The sequence below is a fragment of the Myxine glutinosa genome, chromosome 4 (genome assembly GCF_964187855.1).
Source record: "Myxine glutinosa chromosome 4, kmMyxGlut1.1, whole genome shotgun sequence".
NCBI classification, from domain to species: Eukaryota; Metazoa; Chordata; class Myxini; order Myxiniformes; family Myxinidae; genus Myxine; species Myxine glutinosa.
Window position 1 is genome coordinate 10,211,292 of NC_136264.1, and position 20,182 is coordinate 10,231,473.

General features: G+C 46.2%; 1 protein-coding gene across 9 annotated transcripts in view; it reads left to right on the forward strand.

Annotated features, from left to right (window-relative positions):
* Positions 1-6,574, forward strand: part of NRF1 (nuclear respiratory factor 1) — a 53,466-nt gene extending 46,892 nt beyond the window's left edge. For all 9 annotated transcript variants that reach the window (XM_078775437.1, XM_078775432.1, XM_078775430.1 and 6 more), the window contains 2 exons: positions 366-560; positions 6,223-6,574. In XM_078775437.1, the coding sequence (XP_078631563.1) occupies positions 366-560; positions 6,223-6,387 (360 nt within the window). In that variant the 3' untranslated portion in view covers positions 6,388-6,574. The remainder of the gene's footprint in view (positions 1-365; positions 561-6,222) is intronic.
* Positions 6,575-20,182: the final 13,608 nt, after the last annotated feature.

The window sequence follows — 20,182 nt, forward strand, 5'->3', positions numbered from 1 at the left end:
TTCCTCCTCACTCCAGATGTTCTTGCCACCTTTAAACATTTACCTATTTTTAAAATCGGTTAATAATTTCCTTTACTTCATTTACTCTTCGCCATCGAAAAGCCGCATGTTTTTGCTTTTCTACTGACCAAAAAGCTTCGCCACTTCAACACAAATGAGCCACAGTATGCGTTTCACTTGAGTTATATATATACATCAATTTTTTGGTTGATTTTAAAGGAGAAAAATTTACCTGGAGAGCAATTTCTCAAACCAAAAAAATCTTAGCCACTTAAAATGATGTTAAACCAATTCGATGTTTAAGTTTGGAACTTTGATTTTGATAGTAAAGCCAAGGTTGCTTGTATTTGCATGATTCCCATAAGATATCATGGACATATGCTCTACGCACCATTGTAAAGAACTGCTACAAGCACCATGGCCGCGAGGATCTGCTGTACCCCTTTGAGGATGTACACCCACGGAGCTCTACCCACTCTTCACATACGCTGACAGCGCAGCTGGTTCCACAAGCCATGGTGCAAGCCATTAATTCGGATGGCATGGTGTCGCTCATACAGGTACCGGCACAACAGAACCGTAACCAACAAATGATCCACATTGCAAGCAAATTGAAAGTACTGTATACGTCTATTCCCTCACTTTCCTGTAGTTTCCTTCATTATTCCACTTTGTTTAGTTCACTCTGTCTTGCCTGCATTACTGTGGTTTTACAACAGGGTAATCTAGTATGGGGGTGAGGCCTGGCAAAAAATGCAACTGCTTAATTAGCGTATTGTCCTCAGTTTGTGTTTCCGACTACTCCTTCCTATTCCTTCCCCTAATTCATTTCCTGCTTCTGATTCTTCCAGACTTTTTACAAGTCATGCTATGTACCCTATTTCTTCTCTCAGTGCCTTCCCATTTTCCTCTTTACAGAGAATCTGGCCAATAAATGTGGCCCCACCATAACCTTGTATCAAAGTACTGTCAGAAGAAGATCATACTTAAACCCCCCTACCTCCCCCCACAACTACTCAACCTCCCACACCACATCTCAAAAGTCCTCAACCCCCCTCCCCAACTCTGTCTCATGTTTGCCCCCCCCCCCCCCCACCTTTCCCAACTTCAAGTCCTCAACCGCCCTTTACCAATCCTAAGACGTCAATCCCCTCCCCACTTCAAGCCTTCAAACCTATCACTGGCCCCCTGCGTAAATTCCAAATACCTGCCACTTTCAGTCGAATGTCAGGCCTGGCCAGACGGCACGTGAAAGAGTTCGGCCAAAAGCATTCTCCAGTAAACTCCAAACAGATTCAATGGTGCAATGGTTAGGAATGTCCGCTCCGAGTCTGGGAGGTCGGCAGTTCGAAACCCAGCTGAGTCATAAAAAAGACTTTAAAATGGCAAGTGCTGCTTCCTTGCTTGACTCTCAGCATTGAAAAAGGTTGAGAGCATGGACAATCTCCATGGGTTGCCATCCATGGTGAGGATATTCCACCTTAGAAATGCCCCGCTGTGTGCGGTGAGAAAAGTGATGACATTGTTGTGATGACGCTAGTGCACAGAGTACCCCGGGAAGTGACGGAACTTACCCCAAGCTCAGTGGCTGTGTTTGGTTCGTCTAACAGTCTGGTGTGTGTGTGTGTGTGTGTGTGTGTGTGTGTGTGTGTGTGTGTGTGTGTGTGTGTGTGTGTGTGTGTGTGTGTGTGTGTGTGTGTGTGTCGTTATCTCAATATGCGCGTTTCAGAAAGTGGAACGAGTCCTCGAGGTCTCTCAGCATCCACCTCCTTTTCAGGAAGGGATCATGATTCATGGACCAGTTTGCGAAGTTTTCTTATTCTCTTTTGAGGATTGCCACTGAGCCTTGGACAGCTTCCAACAGCAGTTTGTTTGTCTTAATATTCCCAGGGATGGTTTTTAAGATCTCTGTAAGGTTCTTTTTAATCTTTCCCGTTGCTGTTAACGTTCTTTTTTTGTCATTCCCACACTGGTACAATTTTGGTGCTCTTCAGCTTCCATGATCTTTCCACTTCATTTTTGAGGTCTTGGTATTTGGTCATTTTCTCGATTTCTGTGTTGTTTCGGCCAAAATCGCTAGGTACTGACACCTTAGTTAGTAATGCCTTATTTTCTTTTTTGTACCTCAGTACTATATCCGGTCGCAATGTTTTGCTTTTCTATGTTCATGCTTGATGGGATCATTATGTCGTATGTGAGCAGTATGTCTTTATTTTTAGTGATTGCTTTTGGTTCATGTTTCCATGAGTTTTCTGGAACTACGGATATTGAGATTTTTGTACCTGTGCCAGTGGATTACTCCACATTCTTTGTTGTGCCTTTGGGTGTACAGCTGTTCTGACATGAGTTTTCTTCCATCCCGATAGGTGGCTCGTACTTTCTGTTTCTACCTTGCAGAATCTATGCTTGTCCGATTAAGTCAGTCCTGCCATTTTCCGAAAGCCATTAGTGTTGTGTCCTTGGTCTTGAGCATTTTATAGTGCCTTCATAATTCAGACCCCTTGACTTTTTTCACATTTTGTTTTGTTACAGCTAGAATTTAAAATGGATTAATTTGAGATTTTTTTTGTCACTGATCTACACAAAAAACCCCATAATGTCAAAGTGGAATTTTTGTTTTTTAGAATATTTTTACAAAAACAATTTTAAAAATGAAAAGCTGAAATGTTTTGAGTCAATAAGTATTCAACCCCTTTGTTATGACACTGCAAACATCCAATTTCCTTTGATCATCCTTGAGATGTTTCTACAACTTGAATAGAGTCCACCTGTGGCCAATTAGATTGATTGACATAATTTAGAAAGAAGCACACCTTTCTAAATAAGGTCCCACAGTTGACAGTGCATGTCAGCTTAGAAACTCTACCAAGAAGTCCAAGGAACTGTCCATAGAACTCTGAGATGGAATTGTGAGGATGCATAGATGTGGGGAAGGGTATAAAACAATTTCTAGAGTGTTGAAAGTTTCCAAGAGTACAGTGAGCTCCATAATTAGAAATAGAAAGGATATGGAACTCCTCAGACTCTTCCTAGAGCTGGCCGTCTAACCAAACTGAGCAACCGGGCAAGAAGCACCTTGGTCAGGGAGGTGACCAAGAACCCAATGACCATCAGGTCAGGTCAGTGAGGCGAACCTGCAGGAAGAACAACAGTCTTTGCAACACTTCACAAATCTAGGCTTTATGGGAGAGTGGCCAGACGGAAGCTACTCCTGCGAAAAATGCAAATCTGGAAAAAGTCTGAAGTTTGCAAAATGGCACGTGAAAGACTAAGAGCATGAGGCAAAATATTCTGTGATTTGTTGAGACGAAAATTGGACTGAATGCAAAGTGCTATGTCTGATGGAAACTGAGCACAGCTCATCACCCATCTAACACCATCCCTACCATGAGGCATGCTGGTGGCAGCATCAGGTTATGGGGATGCTTTTCAGCAGCAGGGACTGGGAGACTTGTAAGGATAGAGAAAACGATGAATGGAGAGAACCTACTTCAGAGTGCAAGATCCTTGAAGATAACCTGCTTCAGAGTGCACAAATACCTTACACTGCGGTGAAGATTTACATCCCACAGGACAATGATCCCAAGCATACAGCCAAAGCAACACTGGAATGGCTTTAGAACAAGAATGTGAAAGTCCTGAATGGCCCAGCCAAAGCCCAGACTTGAATCCCATTGTGAATCTGTGGAAAGACTTGAAGATTGCTGGTCACCGACACTCTCCATCCAACTTGACAGAGCTTGAGGAAATCTCCAAGGAAGAATGGGAGAAACTCCCAAAATCCAGATGTGCAAATCTCCAGGAAATCTCCAAGGAAGAATGGGAGAAACTCCCAGACATACAGACATACCCAGACAGCTCAAAACTGTAATCACTGCCAAAGGCGCTTCAGCGAAGTATTGACTCAGGGGGTTGAATGCTTATGTAAATTAGATATTTCTGTCTTTTATTTTTAATTATGTTGTAAAAATTTCTGAAAAAGAAATAATTCCACTTTGATATTATGGGGTATTATGTGCAGAGCAGTGACGAAAAAAATCCCAATTTAATCCATTTTAAATTCAGGCTGTAACACAACAAAATGTGAAAAAAGTCGAGGTGTGTGTATACTTTTTGAAGGCCCTGTATTTTATATAAGTTTTCATCTGACCTTGCTCCTCCATCCCCTACCTTTGTGCTCCCAAGCCACTCCATATCTCACTTGCTTCTCTAAGTCCTCACCTGCTCATCCTCCCAATGTCCAGACTGGTTGCCCATCTACATTCATTCGTCCCCTTGTTCTCCCGATTGTGGTATCATCTCACTGTGTCGATTCTCGTCTTCCTCACTCTCTTCTCTATTCTGGCAAGAGTTGGACTAACCAAGATGAAAAATCGAGATGTTATTAAAATCTTAAGCTGGCATTGAAAAGAAGCATTTCGGTAATTATTGTACAGACTTGGCATTTAATAAGGAATTTTTTTTTTTCTTGACTTGGGTTTACTTTCTTAACTCAGTATATCAATCTGGTGAGTTTCTTTTACACTTTGGTGATTTATTTGTTAAAAGAACCATGTCACTGATTGTCTGTCGCAGCAAGAAGTCAACAACAGGATTATATCACAGGTGGCGTGGCAAAATGTACGGACAGGTGCATTTGATGATTGGCTTCACAGTCGGGTATACAAGGGTTGTTGCGTTCTGTATTAGTGGAAAACAACTGCTGTACGTCTCCAAAAGTTATTGCCGCTTCCTCTGGAGATGGTCCGTCAACTCGACAATGCTGTTTGTCATGGAGTGGTGGCTTTACGAAATTACGGCATGAAACAGCGTGCTATTGCTTGGCAGTATGGCATCACTCAAGGTCAGGTGTCAAAGATCCTGAAACGAAATGCTCAGAGGGGTGTCCCTACTCCAATACCGAGGCCAGGACGTCCCCGCAGAACCACAAGGAGGGATGATCGCCAGCTGCATCGGTTAGTCCGCAATGGCCGTACCAAGTCAGCTAATCGGCTTAGGGCTGAGTGGCAGCAACTGACAAATGTGCCTGTATCCAGAAGGCGAGTCAACCAACGACTGCTTCAAGCAGGCTATCGTGCCAGGCGTCCCCTGAGAAAGCCACGCCTGACCAGACAACACCGCCAGCGCCGATTGCAGTGAGCCAGAGAGCACCGTCAATGGCAGCCAGGACACTGGAATCACGTGATCTTCAGTGACGAGTCTAGATTTCTGGTCCATCGTCAAGATGGCCGCGTCCGAGTGCGCAGACAAGTGCATGAAGCCTACAACAAAGATTGTATAGTGCCAAGAGTCCAAGCTGGAGGTGGTGGGGTGACCGTTTTGGCTGCTTTTCATGCAGGGGGAAAAACTGACCTGGTTGTTCTGAATGGAAACCTGAACCAGTTCAAGTACAGGGCCATTCTGGAAGAAACATTGCTTCCATTTGCTCGTGCAGCCTTTCGAGGAAACTTTGTCTTCCAAGATGACAATGCACGGCCTCATCGTGCTCGCATGATCCAACACTTTCTTGCTGACCGTGGTGTAGAGCATATGGAGTGGCCTGCCATGTCCCCGGATATGAATCCGATGGAGAACTCGTGGGCAGAATTAACGCGTCAAATCGACCACTTGGACCAGCAGCCGACCTCTGTGCGTGAATTGCAGCAGGCTATTGTCACTGCATGGCAAGCGATTCCTGTCCAAACCTTGGCAAATCTCGTGTACAGCATGCCTCGACGTGTACATGCTCTCCTGAATGCTCGTGGGGGTTACACGAAGTACTGAACTGTAATTTTACTGTCCGTAATCCCAGTCGTAATTTAACTTTTGTTTTTGTTAAAAAAAAAATTGGCTAATGTGCAAAATAAAGAGATACTTCTGGAAAACGTACAGAAGTTTAACACAGTACTGTCCATGAATTGAGTTCGATATCAGTTTACATCACTTTCAAGGATCAATTTATTTGTTTCGAAATGTCAAATGTGGTTTTTGTTTCTTTTAAAGGTCACATTAACAAAATCTAGAATAATTTCAACATAATTCCAATGAACTTTTGGTTCTAAGACATCTTGAAAAGTAAGTTTACCACCACAAAAAAATATTCCATATTAAATGCCAAGTCTGTATGTGGGCAGCATGAAAGACTGAGGTTATGCTTTCATTTTAATGTAATTAACACCATGTTGGACTATATTTTTCTTCCCCCAAGCACTTTTGACCGTGTGTCACGTGGTCTACTTGCAGGTTGATGCTGGGACAGTCGCAGCTTTAGCCGAAGGCTCAGAGCTCCCACAGACTGTAACCGTCACACAAGTTAATTACGCCACAGTATGTACACGTAGTTGTGTTTTTGACAACATTGTTTCAAGCTGTGCTATTGAGAAATTGAATGATCTGAGAATGTGGTAATCTGACTTGTGTTGATGATGTAAAAACAAGAACAATGGCCAAAAATCTTTTGTTGTTATGATACAAATTACTGTATATTGCTTTGGTTGGCACATTCGAACTGACACTGTAAAACGCATTGCTCATGACCTTCATTTTGTTCAAACTGAAATTATATTATGAAACAAATAAAAAGCTCTCGATCTCTCATGATATTTCACTATATGTTACAAAACTTGGTGATATATATTGCTGTGGATATGAGAATGGTTTTTTTTTTTTGTTGTTGTGTAAATTGTTGTAAAAATATCGCCCTCCTTACTCCAGTTATGTATAAAGGTCAAAGTGCGTCCCGTAATTAGTTCATAAGCACTCACGTTAGCCAATAATAGATTTCCCCCTTGTTGACAGTTATTTCCCTATTCTGTGTATTAGGCTAAGGATTTGTCTTCCATTAATTTGACACTCCATTGCACTGCATTAAATAAAGTAGATCCCTCCGACATGGCATCTTCAAAGTGCCAGGTTTGCCAGGTTTGCTGCAATTGCCAACTGCATTTGGGTGGTTTTCTTCGTTCGCCATTGCTGCCCTTTGGCTGGGGCTAGCTCGAATCGCCCCAAAACCACCATTGGCCACGAGGTAAGGTCGGGGAAGAAGGGCGTGTCTCCACCTCGTCATAGAGGGGAGGAGTGAACCAGCCCTTGCCGACCAACCCAGAACGAGGGGTTGGCTTTAGAGGGCGGAGAGAGAACGTTTGGGGGAGGTTCACGGAAGGGTCAAGGGTGAGGCTTATATAACCGGCGGGAGACGCCCCCAGAGAGAGTCGAGGAGGGAGGAGATCAGATCACAGACAAGCCAAAAGAGAGTCCTGGAGTTTGTGAGAAAGGGGGAGAGAACCCGTCACGCCAGACCCCCCACCAGCAGCGTTGGCTCCACCAAGCAGCTCCGGCCCGTTACCCCGCGCACACGACAGGATCGGTGGCATCGGCGGCCGTCGAAGTCCAGCCCGACGTCCCGTGCGGGATCAAGCTCCAGCCAGCTCCGTGCCTTCCTCCCCCTCCAGCCACCCACCTCCTCTTCCAGCCAATCCACTCTGCAATTCCCCATGTGAGTCCGTCTTTGTTTGTTCTGTCCAGGGTATAAGTTAAGCCTGTTTAGATAAGCTAGCAATTTTCACTGTGTCTTCTTGATTCCTTCTGTCTTTATTTTATTATCCTTCCTTCTCCTTGGTTACTTTTGGGTGTAAATAGTAATAAATAATAATCGTATTTCAAACCTTTTTGTCTCCTTCTTCTTCTTCACATCCGTGTCGCCTTAGTCTTTTCCCCATTGAATATCTGTGGCGCGATTCGGCCAACGTTCAGGAATCGGGTTAGTCGGGGTAACTGTTCGGGCGCGGCGGCCATCCGCTCGGCAAACAACATCCTCGCCGCGGTCCCGTAACAATTGGTGCCAGGGAGTGAGATATGGACCCGAAGCGCGCTTAACGCGCTCAAAATTACGAGCGGCCGAAATTGTTTTGTTTTGTTTTAGAAAAATCCGAAATTTGAAAATCGTGCCATGGCTGGTCAAGGCGATCGGATGCAGGTGGGTGAGCTAGAAGAGGGGTTAGGGGTAACCCAGGACCACAGGGAAGAAATGGAGGAGAGCAATGAGGAGGTGGTTGAGGGAGTATCAGGTGCACAAAATGGCGCCCTCGCGCACGTGAATGCAGCGGCACCAAATGTCGCCGCGGCCGCGACCGTAGCAGCGCCGCCGATGGATTGGGGGCTATTTATGGAACAAATAAAGGCCTTTATGGTTAAGTCGGGTGAAGAAATGGAAGACAGAAGGAGGGCTGATAGTGAGAAAATGGAAAGCAGAATGATGGGGGCAATGAGGGACGAAGCGAGGGGTACCAGCGAACAGTTGGGAAATACATTTGAGGGTTTAGACAATAAATTTGAGGGTTTAGACAATAAAATTGAGGGGTTAGACAACGGGATGAAAGAGGTAAAGAATGGGTTAACGGGGGTGGAAAATAGAATGGCTGCCCAGGAGAATCAGATAGAGGGGGTGAAAAATGGGTTAAGGGGGTTAGAAAACACAATGGACGACAAATTGCGGGAAGTAGGGGAGCAATCCGCCCGGGAAATCAAACGGATGGGGAACCAGATAGAGGAGGTGAAAATCGGGTTAGAAGGTAAATTGGATGCTCAGAGGGATGAATTGGGACAGATGAGGGTGGCATCTACAAAAGAGAGGGAGGAGATGGGGGAGGAAATACGACGAAGTGTAAGCGAGGAGGTCTCGGGGGTACGCGAGGAGGTAAAGCGAGGTGAGAAGCGTATGGAGAAAGAGGTGAGGAATAATACGGCAAAGTTACAAGGGGGCATAGAGGACCTGACGCAGGAGGTGGAACAGCTGACGGTGGGACAGACGGAGTTAGTGGAGCAGGTACAAAGGAACACTGCGGTACTAGGAGGGTTAAAAGCGACACAGAAAGAACTAAAAGACGACTTGATAGCGACGAAGAGGGAATGTCAGATGGTACGTGAGGGACTGACAACGAGGTTGGACGAGGTGACAGAAGTAATGGAGACGAAGGACCGGGAGGTGAGGACGCACATAGAAACGGTTAAGGTGGTGTTAGAGGAAGAGATAGAGGGGGCGCACCGGGAAATGAAGGAGGTAAAGGAAAAATTAGAGGAGGTGGAAGAAGGGGTGATTGAAATTAAGAAGAGACGGAGGGAAACTAAGAGGGAGATAAAGGAGGAAGTAATGGAATATGTGCAAGGTCGGTGCTCAAATCGTGATGGTGTGCTCGCTAACCAAATAAAGAGTTTGCAGGTGGCAGAAGAGGTGCGACGACGAGGTGCCAAGGTGAGTGGCGATATACGTGGAAATGTATATGATGTGAGGGGAGCTTCAGTCGGCTTGGGGGTTGATTTGGATCCGGGTGTTCGTGAGAGGCCGTTGGTGAAGTGTGCGACAGGTACGGAGTGCGAAGGAGGAGGTGTGCGAGAATGTCCGACTCTGGGGTGTGTGAGGAAAAAGTGCGTGCCGAGGAGTGAGTGTGCTGTCGAGAGTGAGTTGGTCGTAGCGCGTGTGCGAGGGAGCACATGGAAGCGCGTAGTGAGGAGTGTTACAGAGGATGTAACGAAAGAGTGCACGCCTGTGGTGAGTGTTACAGAGGATGTAACGAAAGAGTGTACACCTGTGGGGAGTGTTACGGAGGGTGTAACGGGAGAGTGTGCGCAAGAGGATGCGCGAGAAAGGTGTGTAACGGACGGGTGCATGAGGAAAGAGTGCGCTGGCAAGAGTAAGGGTGAATGCGCGACCGAGTGTGGTGGTAAAAGTAGTGAGAGTGACACGGAGCGTGAGTTGGTTGTGGCAGGTGAGAGAGGATGTACACCTGGAATGGAAGGATGCACACCTGGAATGGTAGAGCGCGTATGGGAATGCACGCTGGAATTGGTAGTGAGGCACGTGGTTGGGTGTGCAAGTGAGAGCACACCTGTGGTTGTCACAGAGGAGGTGACCGAGGAGGGGGCGCGAAGAGGTGTGTTGGTGAGGTGTGCGAACGACGAGTGTGTGCAAAGGTGTGCGGTGGTCAGGTGTGTGACAAAGTCTGTAAGCGGAATGAGTGTACCTGGGTGTGCCAGGGAAGGTGCAATGACAAAGAGCATGGAGACGGCTGGATGTATGAGCAAGGAACGGGCTGCGGGGTGTGAGCATGCGAATGGAGCATCGACGCTAACCGGGTTAGCGGTTAGAGCGATGTATAGCCGAATCGGGCCTTCGGTGCGAACCGGGCAGCTTTGCGTGCTGCGGGGATCCGCGGCGGTTTCGAAAGAACCGCCGTGCGAGATCCACGCCGGGCCGCGCTTTGAACGGCCGCGTCCGAGCTCCACTAAGCGGAGCGGGCGGCCCTGTAGGAAGGGTCGTCACGACAACCCTTTGTGGTTGAGGCGTTCCGGCAGATCGAAATCGGGCCATTGGACCTTGGACGGCTCCGTGCCGAGATGGTGCGTGGGATCTCGGCCCGGGTAAGCCCCCGTCCCTGCCCCGAATGCCGGACGCCTCCAGCCGCCGGCACCAAGCAACCCGCATTCATTGCTCGGCTTTGCGAAGCCGAGCTTTGGAGATGAATTGGCGCACCGAGAGGCTCTAGTGAGTAGACGTGTGACGAGGATAGTGTTTTGGCCCCGAAATTAGAAAAACAAAATTTGATGATTGGCAAAGGATTGGCAGATGATTGGTAGTGATTGGCAAATTTTTTTAATTAGCTGGAATTTGGTGTGCAAAATTGGTAGTGGAAGATGCCCGATGTGGTGGGTTGGCAACTTTGCCATCTCTCACAGCGGGGGCAAAGGAGCAATAGTTTATGGGGTTTATGGCAGTGAAAACTAGCCCGGGAGGGTTAGGATAATGATAGGGATCTAGAGAAGATGACCTTAGGTAACGGTAAGATTAGGTAGTGACAATGATACCTGTAGTGGGGACGCAGGTAGATTAGTTTGGATGATAATGACGTGGTATGTGCTTAGTTTAAAGGGAAGACGGGGAGCACTAAGTTAGCAGGGCAACAGGTAGGCAGATGATGCCGGGTGTGAGTAACAGGTGTGATTGCACAGGTGTGCAACTGAACAGGTGTATGGAGCAGTGTATGAGGGAGTGATGGTGATGTGTGTTGTGTTGACCCAAATGGTCCAGGGAGGAAGGAGGGTGCAGGTGGCACCAGGTGTGATTGCACAGGTGTGCAACAACAGGTGAATGGAGAACAGGTGTATGGAATAAATGGTCTGGAGTATATGGAGTATTGGAATGGATGGTCGTGGAGTGAGTATGGTGGAAACTGTGGAGTGGAGTGGATGGTGCGAAGGTGTGGATGGGGGAAAGGAGGATGGACCCCATCACGAATACCCGGGGAGGGTAGTGTAAGAGTTAGGTAGGGGGGTACCCGGTACAGGTAAATTGTGGTTGGATATTGGCATCTGTGGTGCGGGTAGTTGCACAGGAGTGTAGTGATGGGTGCATTAGTGTCATGGAAATGGCTGGGTGTGTAGCCTGTTAGTGTGTGTGTAGTTAAATGGGCACTCCACCACTGTGAGGATGTCGGCCAGGTGAGGCCGCAGGTGGGCTCTGGGAGCCGGTAGAGTTGTTGTGGATGGGGCCCGAGGATCCGGAGGACGGACCCGGGTAGCCCAGTGCCAGAGGGCACCAAGGGGTGACAGAGCCAGGAGGGGCCTTCCCCAATTAGATAGGTTAGGGTGAGGAGCTAGGTAAGCTCAGGTGGCAACTGCAGTGGTGGAGGTGTGCAGGTGGGTAGGCCTGCTGGGAGAGCTACACGCCCCAGTCCTGAAATTGTGCAAGGGCACAGGGAGTTGCATCGGGGGAGTGAGACCCCAAATTGAGAAGCACCACAGTTTGGTCAATGGGAATTGGTTTTTAGAACCCATAGTGTAAGTTGGCCAATGGTTTGGCAGGGAAAGACCCCGGGTAGTGTAAAGTGTGTTAAAGTCATTTAGAAGGTAGTTAGGATGGAGATCTCCTCGCACCATCTGCATCCACTCACCTGAGATGACGTGCCTCCACACCATGCCAGGTGGTTTTTATTATTTTGATGCAAATGTTTGGAATGTGAGACGCATCATGACGTGGGTGTGACATTATGCTTTGTGTTCCATCTCTTCCTCCTTATGAGGATTGATGATGAATTGGGTGATGGCAAATTTTGGTTAGAGGGATTGTGGAGACGAATTTGGTATCGGGGAAATATGGGGAAGACGTGACAGTAGTGACGAATTTGTAAAGGTGTAGATTTTGTAAATATGGGGTAAGGGCAAGGGTAGAGTAGGTGACAGGGGGGGTGACGTACGGTAGGGACGAGCTTTCTCACTTCGCTCTCCGTACGCACTTTGCCTTGCATTGCCTTTCTGATGTGTACCCTTGAGACCTTACCCCTCGCTCATCTGTCTTTTCCCCCTTGTCTCCCACATGAGGACTAGAGTCCCTGTATAAAGAGAGTTGCGCCATGCGCTGACCCGAGATTTCTGGTCACGTGATTTCGTGGCGCCATTTTGTGTCTAACTTCACCGTGCGTGAACGTCAGCTTGGTACGGGAATGTTGTTTATTGCCAAACAAAATGACTGGTTGTTCTGCTTTTGGTTGTTCAAACCAATCTGGAAAATATAAGATGTATAGATTTCCAAGTGATAAAGTCAGAAGACAAATTTGGGAAGCGAAAGTCAGACGAAAGAGCTGCAAAGCGATCGACTCCTCGAGACTCTGCCAGGTAGGCCCACGCCGCTTGATGATCGATGTTCAAAAGCAATTCTATCTGCTCGGTTTTTTTTTGGTTGTCTGTCCGTTGAAAACCCTTTTAAAGGGAAGTGATTTGTTTTTGTTTATAATCTTCAAGGAGCGGACCAAAAATGCATTTCCGTGGGAAGAACCCTGCTCAATTTTTTTCAAGGTAGTCCTAGCGGACCGCATATTGTCATTGATTGATGAAATGTCCCGGTACAGTGACATTGCCTGGTTTGCGGTTGGGTAGTCTGCGGGCAATGTCACTGTACTTTTTCAGAGGGAATTAATTTTGATTTTATAGGGGTGGGAAACCCATGGTCCGTTTTGTTTTCAGTTGTCTGTCCGTCCATTCAAAACTTATTCCGAGGCAAGTAATTTTTTTGGTTTAAAATCTTTAGCCTAATCGGCAATCATAAAAGCAATTTTAGGGGGGGACCTGCTCAATTTTTTTGCGAGTTGTGCAGCCATCCATACGTCCAAAATTTGACGAGTTATTGTTTGCTTTGTACAGTGCTCATGCGTCTTGTGGCATATTTGCTCAAATATTTCCCACCCCGGGATTTATGGCCAAATTGTAGCGATGGAAGATTTTGCACATTGGACAATCCCTATATATTTAACCTGGTGACAGCTATCGTTCCCAAAACATACAATATTTCTAGGTGATTAATGCAGTAAAACAGGTGTATTTGTGTACCCACATTTAAAACTGGCTCAACTTTCAAAAGCTGTTATCCCTGTTTGATATCAATATACATGTGGTTGATAGAGCTAGCGATTTGTCTGGCCATCTTCCGGAAGATTGTCCATGTGATTTTCTGTTGTGGAAGTACTAGTACATGACAGCTCATTAAAATTAAACTGTGTTGTGTTAGAATAAAAATTTCAACAAATAAATACATCAAGGACACTCATTGTATGATTGCAGGAACATTTCGATGTGAATCAGTTTGAGAGGGGGCGAGCTGATGACAAAAAGAGGTTGAAGTGCTCTGCAGTTCCAACAATATTTAGCTACCGGAAACCCGTGAAGCTGCGCATTGCCATACCACTTTTAATATCACCACACAGCTCTTTTTCACGGCAATAGCTGAGTTTTTGACAAAACAAATATCACCTGTATGTAATAATAAGACTAAATATGTGTAGTAATTTTTTTTTTAGCAGGTTTAGAATATATCACCCCATATCGCGAATGTACATGTATATCTAATCCGACAAACTTAGACACAAAATGGCGTCCAAATTTGAGTTGACACAACTCTCTTTATACAGGGACTCTAATGAGGACTGTGCGCCACTGGGTGCCGAGGGGAGCGTGCGGGAGTCCGCCATTGGGCGCCCGGAACTCCCAGAACCAGCTGTCTGCATCGATGCACCACATTATGGACCACATGTCTGTGGCTGAGCACCACTTATGGACCCCATGGGTTGGGGCATGGCCCCTCTGCTGGAACCGGCCATGAAGGCCCGAGATCTTGCTGGCGGACCTTGGTCACAGGGCACCGATGCCCCACAGGTGAACCACACTAGTCGGCCCTGTGGGCCATAAATAAATTAAAATGGACACGTTGGGTGCATTTTATTATTGCAAATAGGCCGCCAGCAAAGAAGATGACAACCACAGGAAAATAACAATAGCCAGCAGAGTGAGCCGAAGAGGAAGACCAGCACCAGGGTTTGTTGTTTTTATTTTTATTAATGAACTATGATGACTGTGCACCGATTGGTGCTTGAGGGTGTTTTGGTGCGTTTTGGGTGCTTCATGGTGCATCGATGCAGGGCAGACTGTCTCCCCCCCCCAAATGAACGATCACAGGTCCTGGGTTAGTATTGTAAATAAAAGCAGAGCCATTGTAAATAATGCGCCCCCACCATAAATGTATAGTTTGAAGACCATTCCGCAATTCGGTTAGCTGTGGGCGTGAATCTGTTAGGCAGGGTGCAATGGAGCAGCGGGACATATTTATCTATGTTTTAAAACTGTCACACTCAGGGTCAGGTTAAATGTAGAGGGAACTACACCTACGTGCCACACTAAAAGTCAAGGTAAGAGGCCCGGGACGTGCCTAAGAGGAGGAAGGTGCAGTGTTGTGGATATGAGAATGTTTTTTTGTTGTTGTTGTTGTGTAAATTGTTGTAAAAATATCGCCCTCCTTACTCCAGTTATGTATAAAGGTCAAAGTGCATCCCGTAATTAGTTCATAAGCACTCACGTTAGCCAATAATAGATTTCCCCCTTGTTGACAGTTATTTCCCTATTCTGTGTATTAGGCTAAGGATTTGTCTTCCATTAATTTGACACTCCATTGCACTGCATTAAATAAAGTAGATCCCTCCGACATGGCATCTTCAAAGTGCCAGGTTTGCCAGGTTTGCTGCAATTGCCAACTGCATTTGGGCGGTTTTCTTCGTTCGCCATTGCTGCCCTTTGGCTGGGGCTAGCTCGAATCGCCCCAAAACCACCATTGGCCACGAGGTAAGGTCGGGGAAGAAGGGCGTGTCTCCACCTCGTCATAGAGGGGAGGAGTGAACCAGCCCTTGCCGAACAACCCAGAACGAGGGGTTGGCTTTAGAGGGTGGAGAGAGAACGTTTGGGGGAGGTTCGCGGAAGGGTCAAGGGTGAGGCTTATATAACCGGCGGGAGACGCCCCCAGAGAGAGTCGAGGAGGGAGGAGATCAGATCACAGACAAGCCAAAAGAGAGTCCTGGAGTTTGTGAGAAAGGGGGAGAGAACCCGTCACGCCAGACCCCCCACCAGCAGCGTTGGCTCCACCAAGCAGCTCCGACCCGTTATCCCGCACACACGACAGGATCGGTGGCATCGGCGGCCGTCGAGGTCCAGCCCGACGTCCTGTGCGGGATCAAGCTCCAGCCACCTCCGTGCCTTCCTCCCCCTCCAGCCACCCACCTCCTCTTCCAGCCAATCCACTCTGCAATTCCCCGTGTGAGTCCGTCTTTGTTTGTTCTGTCCAGTGTATAAGTTAAGCCTGTTTAGATAAGCTAGCAATTTTCACTGTGTCTTCTTGATTCCTTCTGTCTTTATTTTATTATCCTTCCTTCTCCTTGGTTACTTTTGGGTGTAAATAGTAATAAATAATAATCGTATTTCAAACCTTATTGTCTGCTTCTTCTTCTTCACATCCGTGTCGCCTTAGTCTTTTCCCCATTGAATATCTGTGGCGCGATTCAGCCAACGTTCAGGAATTGGGTTAGTCAGGGTAACTGTTCGGGCGCGGCGGCCATCCGCTCGGCAAACAACATCCTCGCCGCGGTCCCGTAACAATATATACATACATCCAGTCACGTGAAAAAGTAAGTACGCCCCATGTAAAGTTTTGACTTTTTCAACATATTTCAACATACAGCTATTTGATCTTCATTTCAACAATATTGATAGATAAAGGTGATATAATATAACAAATATCATGAAACATTTACATTTTGTAGTCCATTGTATAATTTAAATAAACATAAATGCAAATTTCACATGTGGAAAAAGTAAGTACACCCCCACATTTATCACTACTTCAAATACCTAAAATTAGAATCAGGTGCACCAGCTCAGGCGCAAATGATTAGAACATTGTTAAAGAGGATCTTGGAGGAACCTGTCTTATTTAAACATCAGACATTTCGTTTGGTTTGCTCTTTGTTGTTGAAGTGTGCGGCTTCACCATGCCTAGATCAAAAGAGCTCTCTGAGGCCTTCAGAAAGAAGGTTATAGATGCCTACGAGTCTGGGAAGGGATTTAAAAAGATCTTCAAACAATTTGAAATCAATCATTCGACTGTCCGGAAGATCATCTACAAGTGGAGAAGATTCCAAACAACTGCCAACTTGTTCAGGCCAGGCCGCCCCAGCAAGTTCAGCCCGAGAGCAGACCGCAAGATACTGAAAGAAGTCTCTAAGAATCCCAGAATGTCATCATGGGACCTACAGGTAGCTCTTGCCACTGTTGAAGTCAAAAAGGAAGAGGCTACCATTAGAAAGAGGCTGCACAAACTGGATCTACATGGGAGGTGTGCCAGGAGGAAACCTTTGCTGTCCAGCAAGAACATCAGGGCAAGACTAAAGTTTGCCAATGAACACCGAGGCAAAGACCAGCACTTCTGGAACAATGTGCTCTGGACAGATGAGTCAAAGGTAGAGCTATTTGGCCACAATACCAGAAGACATGTTTGGCGAAAACCAAAGAAAGCATTTGACCACAAGAACCTGATACCAACTGTAAAGCATGGTGGTGCAAATATTATGGTTTGGGGCAGCTTTGCTGCATCAGGGCCTGGGCAGCTCACCATCATAGAAGCCACTATGAATTCTTCATTGCACCAGAGGGTGCTTGAGGATAATGTAAGGCCATCTGTCGGAAAGTTGAAGCTCAACCGAAGGTGGACCTTGCAACATGAAAATGACCCTAAACATACCAGTAAATCCACCAAGGAATGGCTGAAAAGAAAGAAATGGAGGGTTCTAGAATGGCCAAGTGAAAGCCCGGATCTAAATCCCATCGAGATGTTGTGGGGGGATTTGAAACGACCTGTGCATGCAAGAAACCCCTCAAACATCGCACAGCTGAAAGAATTCTGCATGGAGGAGTGGGCAAAAATTTCTCCCAGTCGATGTCAGAGACTGGTAGACTGTTATAAGAAACGCCTACTTGAGGTTGTTTCTGCCAAAGGGGGCAATACCACCTATTAGAGCCAAGGGTGTACTTACTTTTTCCACATGCGAAATTTGCATTTATGTTAATTTAAATTATACAATGGACTCCAAAATGTAAATGTTTCATGATATTTGTTATATTATATCACCTTTATCTATCAATATGGTTGAAATGAAGATCAAATAGGTGTATGTTGAAATATGTTGAAAAAGTCAAAACTTTACATGGGGTGTACTTACTTTTTCACTTGACTGTATATACCAGCTGAATGCACCCGGCGTTGCCCGGGTACTTTTTGAATGGTCTGTACATAGGTCTGATGCGAGCCCAGTATCAGTTAGTGCTCAACGATTCCTTGTTCTTTCTTCTGTCGGGCCCGGTGAGAGAGAATTTTGAAAGCATGTGTTGCATTCAGTCAGATATTCCTATTCAGTGAATAAGTTGTACTTCAAGAGAATTTTGAAAGAAGAAGAAGATTTATTGTGAAATAGGCCCAGCCCAGCCGAGGCGGCCTCGACTGCCCTCGCCACCTAGCCTATAACCTTCCTCGGGCCCGTCCCGACATTTTTTGTTTTAGAGGTTTCCTCCTATCTTTCACCGTTCAGGAGATTAGTGCTTGCAGACAAACAAACAAACAAAAACTTTCTTTCATATATATAGACCAGCCGAAAGCACCCGGCGTTGCCCGGGTTCTTTTTAAATGAATTTACTATTATAATTCAGCTTTTACTCGTGGCCGTAGAAGATTGACTACGATAATTCAGCTCAGCTTTTAATTGCGAAATGGGTCCAGCTCGGCCGACGTGGGCCTCGACCGGCCTCACCACCTAGCCCACAACCTTCCCGGGGCCCGTCCCGACATTTTTGGTTCTTTTTGAATGCATTTACTACTATAATTCAGCTTTTACCCGCGGCCGTAGAAGATTGCCTACTATATTTCAGCTCAGCTTTTAATTGCGAAATGGGCCCAGCCCGGACGAGGTGGGCCTCAAGCGGCCTCGCCACTGAGCCTATAACCTTCCCGGGGCCCGTCCCGACATTTTTTGTATTGGAGGTTTCCTCCTATCTTTCACCGTTCAGGAGATTAGCGTGCACAGACAAACAAACAAACAAACAAAAACTTGCTTTTATATACAAACTTGGCATTTAATATGGAATATTTTTTTTTTTCTTGACTTGGGTTTACTTTCTTAACTCAGTATATCAATCTGGTGAGTTTCTTTTACACTTTGGTGATTTATTTGTTAAAAGAACCATGTCACTGATTGTCTGTCACAGCAAGAAGTCAACAACAGGATTATATCACAGGTGGCGTGGCAAAATGTACGGACAGGTGCATTTGATGATTGGCTTCACAGTCGGGTATACAAGGCTTGTTGCGTTCTGTATTAGTGTAAAACAACTGCTGCATGTCTCCAAAAGTTATTTCCGCTTCCTCTGGAGATGATCCGTCAACTCGACAATGCTGTTTGTCATGGAGTGGTGGCTTTGCGAAATTATGGCATGAAACAGCGTGCTGTTGCTCGGCAGTATGGCATCACTCAAGGTCAGGTGTCAAAGATCCTGAAACGAAATGCTCAGAGGGGTGTCCCTACTCCAATACCGAGGCCAGGAAGTCCCCGCAGAACCACAAGGAGGGATGATCGCCAGCTGCACCGGTTAGTCCGCAATGGCCGTACCAAGTCAGCTAATCGGCTTAGGGCTGAGTGGCAGCAACTGACAAATGTACCTGTATCCAGAAGGCTAGTCAACCAACGACTGGTTGAAGCAGGCTATCGTGCCAGGCGTCCCCTGAGAAAACCACGCCTGACCAGACAACACCACCAGCGCCGATTGCAGTGGGCCAGAGAGCACCGTCAATGGCAGCCAGGACACTGGAATCATGTGATCTTCAGTGACGAGTCTAGATTTCTGGTCTATCGTCAAGATGGCCACGTCTGAGTGCGCAGACAAGTGCATGAAGCCTACAACAAAGATTGTATAGTGCCAAGAGTCCAAGCTGGAGGTGGTGGGGTGACCATTTGGGCTGCTTTTCATGCAGGGGGCAAAACTGACCTGGTTGTTCTGAATGGAAACCTGAACCCATTTCAAGTACAGGGCCATTCTGGAAGAAACATTGCTTCCATTTGCTCGTGCAGCCTTTCGAGGAAACTTTGTCTTCCAAGATGACAATGCACGGCCTCATCGTCCTCACATGATCCAACACTTTCTTGCTGACCGTGGTGTAGAGCATATGGAGTGGCCTGCCATGTCCCCGGATATGTATCCGATAGAGAACTTGTGGGCAGAATTAACACGTCAAATCGACCACTTGGACCAGCAGCCGACCTCTGTGCGTGAATTGCAGCAGGCGATTGTCACTGCATGGCAAGCGATTCCTGTCCAAACCTTGGCAAATCTCGTGAACAGCATGCCTCAACGTGTACGTGCTCTCCTGAATGCTCGTGGGGGTTACACGAAGTACTGAACTGTAATTTTACTGTCCGTAATCCCAGTCGTAATTTAACTTTTGTTTTTGTTAAAAAAAATTTGGGCTAATGCGCAAAACAAAGAGATACTTCTGGAAAACGTACAGAAGTTTAACACAGTACTGTCCATGAATTGAGTTCGATATCAGTTTACATCACTTTCAAGGATCAATTTATTTGTTTCGAAATGTCAAATGTGGTTTTTGTTTCTTTTAAAGGTCACATTAACAAAATCGAGAATAATTTCAACATAATTCCAATGAACTTTTGGTTCTAAGACATCTTGAAAAGCAAGTTCACCCCCACAAAAAAAATATTCCATATTAAATGCCAAGTCTGTATATAGATAAAATATATATATTATATGTATATGTGTGTATATATATATA